The sequence below is a fragment of the Cynara cardunculus genome (genome assembly GCF_001531365.2).
Source record: "Cynara cardunculus var. scolymus isolate 2C chromosome LG 2, CcrdV1, whole genome shotgun sequence".
NCBI classification, from domain to species: domain Eukaryota; kingdom Viridiplantae; phylum Streptophyta; class Magnoliopsida; order Asterales; family Asteraceae; genus Cynara; species Cynara cardunculus.
Window position 1 is genome coordinate 48,752,310 of NC_037529.1, and position 5,840 is coordinate 48,758,149.

Sequence of the window (5,840 nt, forward strand, 5' to 3'; positions counted from 1 at the left end):
GACTACCACCGTCGACCACCACCACCACCACCACCACCGACTACAACCGCCGACCACCACCACCACCACCACCGACTACCACCGGTCTGAACCACCGCCGACCACCACCACCATCGACTACCACCGATCTGAACCACCGTCGACCACCACCGATCTGAACCATCGATCTGAACCACCGCCGACCACCATTGATCTAAACCATCGCCGACCACCACCACCGACTACCACCAATCTGAACCACCGTCGATCTGAGCCACCACTGATTTGATTCACCATCAATCTAAACCATCGCCGATAACCGTCATCTGAACCACCATTGACCACCACCGATCTAAACCATGCTGACCACCACCACCGACTACCACCGATCTGAATCATCGTTGGACACCGCCGACCACCATCGATTTAAGCAACCACTGCCTATCTGAACCACCGCTGACCACCTCCATCTGAACCACTACGGACCACCATCGATCTGAATCACTACGGACCACCACCATCTGAACCACTTGGACCACCACCGATGAGAACCATCGTCGACCACCGTTGATTTAGCTTATGATTATATTTGGGTTGTGCATATTAAATAATTATTTTATGGAAGTATTTTTAGTTTTAAAAAAATTAAAATTGTCAAAAAAGGGCATTTTGGTCATTTAGCAAAATTTTATTCCAATTCTAAAGCTACATTCTGTGAACCAAACAGAAAGATTCCAATTCCTTAACAGATTCCATTCCAAAGTCTGCCAACCAAACAGGTGGTCAAACCTGACAACATTCCATTCCAATTCCTTCAAAGTCAAATTCCTTTAACAGATTTCATTCCATCCAAAAACATTCTGCGAACCAAACGCCACCTTATGGTTGGGTAAATGAATTACAACTTATCACCGACTTTATTTGTTTAAAAGTCTTGATGAATCCCTACACCCTTGGTCCTTTTAAAGAATTAGTTTTTCATCAAGTAGTTATTAAAAACCCACTCAAAAACATTTATTTGAAATTTTCATTTGAAATCATCTATTTCACTAGACTTTTATTTAAACTTTTACTCATTTTCTTGTGAATCGATATCCAGTATTTAAATGTTTTATTACATGTAGAAGACAACAATGGATTGATCAGCATATACTTGCACGAGTCTCCATTTACTAATAGTCCTAGAGATATATTTATATAATTTGTTTTAATCTTAATAATATAATTAAATTAATATGGTTTTAATAATTTAATAATCACAAATATTATTTTTAATATTTTTAACCTTGAAAATATAATTAAGTTTATAACATCAAAAATACATATTTTAGGTAATACATTATTAACTAATTGATATAATAAAGATATAAAATAAAAAATATAAAAATAAGAAAAGTAACAGAGAAATATTAAAAAGGTTAAAAATAATAAATTAGAAAACCAAAACTTTAAAAAATCCATTAAAAGGTAAACAAAATGAAAGTTAAAGGGTGGAAGGTGTAACTTACGCGAAAGTGACATACGAATTCTCCAAGTCGTCGTAGAAAACTAACCCATTCAACCTCCTCTTTTCTCTCTCCCTCTCAAAATTCGGGATATTGAGAGAGGGCACCTCTTTCAATCCATCTCATCAGATAATACATACAATCAGAATCAATTCATCTTCAGAAGTTAAAGTAAAACATGGATCAGCTTATGGGCAAGTTCGGAAGCTACTGGCTAGGTAACAAAGCCAACAAAGAACTCAATTCCGTCGGTGATGATATCAACGTAAGTCTTTAGCCGTCTGATTTTACCGTCAATTGTAAAGTTTAATTTCAATTTTATCATGTGATCTATGTGAAATATGAAGTAGTACTGAATCTATCTGTCAATTGGTCAATTTTACTGCGTTAGGTTACAATTTTGTTAAGAATTGGGGGTGGGTTGTTGGATGTTGACTCGGATGCATGATTGTGTATAATTTTGACGGTAACTGTCTATTGGCCAATTTTATAGCTTTAGGTTGCAATTTTGTTTAGAATTCGGGGTGGCAGTTGGATGTTGACTCTGATGCATGATTGTGTGTAATTTTGATGAGAGGTTGTGATTCATGCTTTAAGGATAGATCTTTGATGATCTAATTAGCATCTTCTTGAATTTACTCATTTTGGGTTTACGGAAGCAGATAGTCTCTTGGGTTTGGGAAAATGGACAAACTGTTGGCCTTTGAGGACAAGCAAGTTGACTCTCTGCCCTCAAAGTTCGTGTGATTGTGAATTTGGTTTCAAGTTAGGTTGCAATATAGATAAGAGAATGTTGGTGTTGAAGTTACAATAAAATCCCTAGCAATTGTGGATTTTGAGGAAAAAACTAGATCTTGAAACAAAACTTGTATATCATTTCTTAGATTGAGGGGATAATATGCTTACATTCTAAAATTCACCAATATCATCCATAGATCAGCCATAGGATATTAACTTTATACAAGGAAACTAAGATGGACAGTGACTATAGTATGAATTTTCAGCAACAATCACCTGATTTTTTTTGTTTAAAGCACCAGGAACAACTATTTTATGCAGGAATTTAGTGAATTGCTGATAATCTTTTGCAACAGTCCCTGACTTGTTCATGAGCTCTTTAGATGACAAGGTAACAAGCTCCATAATAGCATATATAAGTAGTAAATAAATATGACTATTTTGCACCAAGAATACTTCTATAGATGTACATGTTGTGCAACTGGAGTGTTAAGGTCCTATCCCTTTTGACCATGTGATATATTCGTTGGGTGGGTCTAATAAAGATGTAACTTCATCCTGGAAATGAAGATGAGACACATATAATGATGATTGGGAAATGGTAGGATTTGTATGAACAAATTGAACTGAAATTTTCTTGTCTAGGGAAAAGAATGTCTTGAGAACACTTCTGGAGATGGCGATTGGAAATTAATTGAATTGTATGAACAAAGTGAACTGAAATTATCATGTCGTGGTAAACAAATGTCATGACAACACTTTCGAGATGGCTTTCTAATTTGCAAAAGAAAATGCTATATTTTTTTATCACCATAAGCTGCTTTTGGTTGCAGGTAATAATCTTTATCTCTTAGTTGTAATTTACTGAAGGTGGAGGTGCACTTGATAATAAAATATGTTTCGGGATCCACTAGCACTACAATTGAAAGCCGTCAAGTTCACAGACAAAAGTCATGATATTCACGATCTTTATTCATCTTCGTTAATTCTCTCCACTCTCTCAATGTGTTCTCGATCCTCCGCTCATCTCAACTCAAATTTTCTCTTAAAGTCTCACAAGACTTATTGACAACCATATCTTGAAATAGTCGCATCTCTTGCATTAATATATTGTTTGAGTGTGTCCAATCGACAAGGCAATTTCATCTGTTTGACAGCATCTAAACACCAAAAGAAAATTTAGGGTTTTTATGTAGGACTTATTGTTTTGTTTTTCATTGACTAATAGCTTAACCATTTATCAAAAGTAATACTTTTCTAGTCCTATTTAATGATTTAGCATGTTTTGAGAACTTGTATTTTTATCCGTTTTTTTGTCTCCAATGTTTTAAGAACTTGTGAAAGTTGATGTTCTTAAAGAGACATCATTATCTTTTTTTACATGGGTTCCACTCTTTCAGAATAGTTATGTGTACTTTTAGATTGGTCACTTGATCAATATAGTATCAATGTGTTTGCCTCATTAAGAAAATTAATGTGTATATATTTATTTTATTATGTGTTTACATTTAAGGTTCACCTAGATCAAAATTCTAGGTCCGTCCTGGAGGCAGTTCTGGGTAAAGTTTTATCAACAGAAACGTTGTAAAATCAGGGAGAATGTATATAGTTTGCTAGTGTTGAGGTGATTTTTATTTCTTCCTTTGGTACTATTGGTTAACTACAAGTTATTTCTCATAATTTATCTGTAATAATTTTATCGTTTACATTATGTTACTCTGTATCAGCAATTGGCAATCTTTTTAGTAATATATAATTCTTGCCTCTTTTTCTATTTCTTAGAGTTTGCAAAGCAGTATTTCTGGGGGAGCAACCTGGTTGGTCAACAAAATGAAAGGTTTGTCTTGCTTTTCTGCGTCGTGACATGCAACTTAATTTTTTTTTTGTAGGCAACTTGTTTTAAGTGGAGTTCAATTTACATTGCAACAAATACAAAATTTTGAAGTTACAAGAATAACCATCTGTAGACTGTTTACGTGTGATAGTAGGTTGTCTAGAGCTGTTTTATTTCTGAGATTCAATTTTCATAATTGGATGTTCCAGCTGAATGACATCAATTGATAACAATTTTTACTCAGTCATATTTTTCGAAAAGGGAGGAGGGAGGAGGTCATGTGGGGGTATGCGCCTATGGATAGTGATATCTTTAATAAGCTGAGGATTATTTGCTTGAACTCAAGCTAGAAAATAATGAGCTCTAGCTGCGCTTTAAGGAAGGTTACTCTGAATTCAAACGCAAGAAGCTCATGAATGTTCGTGGGACAATTCAAGCTGAGCTTTATTGGCTCTCAAAAATGAACATAAAACAGGCTGAAAATGAGCCCCTGTTAAGTATGTCCCAGCTGTGATTCTGCCAAATTTGTTTCATGATACTGTGATTCAGCATTAAATATGTTGCTATTTTCCCCAACTTTGTCAACTCTGAAAGCTTATGACTCAACTATTTTCATTGAACCATGATCATTTTAGGGGAGTAAATTGTCGCCGTACTAGTTTTCATAAGCAGTCACTAACATCTTGCATGAAACAGTTGTAACATGTGAAAAGAATATTTTCTACAACATATACATCAAGTGTCGGTTAGGTTACTGAAAATTTGTGCAATGATTACTTTATGTATTTTTGCATATTTAGTTTACCCTTTGTATCTTGAATATTTACAAAAACTGCATTAGAATTTGCATCATTAAAGATTCCTCCCTGGATCCTTGTTAATGTAGGCTGGGATAAAGGGAGTACAAGTGGCTAATGCATAGATAGTACAAGTAGTTAATGCAGGGTAGTAATAAGTTGGTGTATTGCTATAAAGAAGGGAGTGGAGGTTCAAGAGGGGATTCTGTTTCGTGTGTTCTGTTCAGGCGAGAGCCTGGCAGAGCTTCAATCTCTAGGTGATATCTCCCATTGTTGTCACAGAATGCTCCATGGCAGCACCACCGTGAGATTCTTTTCAACAACATCCATGTTTTAGGTAGCTGATGGTGGATCACGATTTTTATTTTGTTTATAGACATAGTACCGATGATGAGCCTATTAAAGTCATAATTAATTTCACTTGATGTTCCGCTAGGTACTGTTGGAATAAGTCCCATGGTGAATCAGTTCACACCCAACACGGTAAGGCAAACACTGAAAAAATACGAGCAATATGAGGCTAAATTTTCTTGTCTTTATTCCTTGGAAACTGAATTACAGAGAAGAAAACTTCTATCTAGTGCTTACAAAAACTTGAATGAAAAAGCATATAAATACTAGGAAAAAACATGGAATAAACTACCCATTTTCTCCTAAACTCGTGGCACCCAAACTGCCGATTATCTCCACCATACTCGGTCAACCAGGGACCAAGTCAGTGTTAACAATCAACACTCTCCCCCTTTACCTCTGACTTGTCTTATTCAAATCTTTGACGCCCAAAAGGTTTCGCATCTCCATGAACTTCACTCGTGGTAGTGCTTTGGTTAGTATGTCAGCTTTCTGCTCTTCTCCAGTGATGTGCTCCGCATGAATCAAATCCTTTTCAACACACTTGCGAATAAAGTGATAGCGAGTATCAATATGTTTGCTCCTCCCATGGAACACGGGGTTTTTCATTAATTCGATTGCAGCTTTGTTATCCAC

At 35.8% G+C, this 5,840-nt stretch overlaps 1 protein-coding gene across 1 annotated transcript in view; it reads left to right on the top strand.

The window, feature by feature from the left end:
• The first annotated feature begins 1,529 nt into the window (after positions 1-1,529).
• Positions 1,530-5,840, top strand: part of LOC112506847 (uncharacterized protein At5g01610-like) — a 10,627-nt gene continuing 6,316 nt past the window's right edge. The window contains exons 1-2 of the mRNA XM_025111147.1: positions 1,530-1,749; positions 4,005-4,059. Of these exons, the coding sequence (XP_024966915.1) occupies positions 1,663-1,749; positions 4,005-4,059 (142 nt within the window). The 5' untranslated portion in view covers positions 1,530-1,662. The remainder of the gene's footprint in view (positions 1,750-4,004; positions 4,060-5,840) is intronic.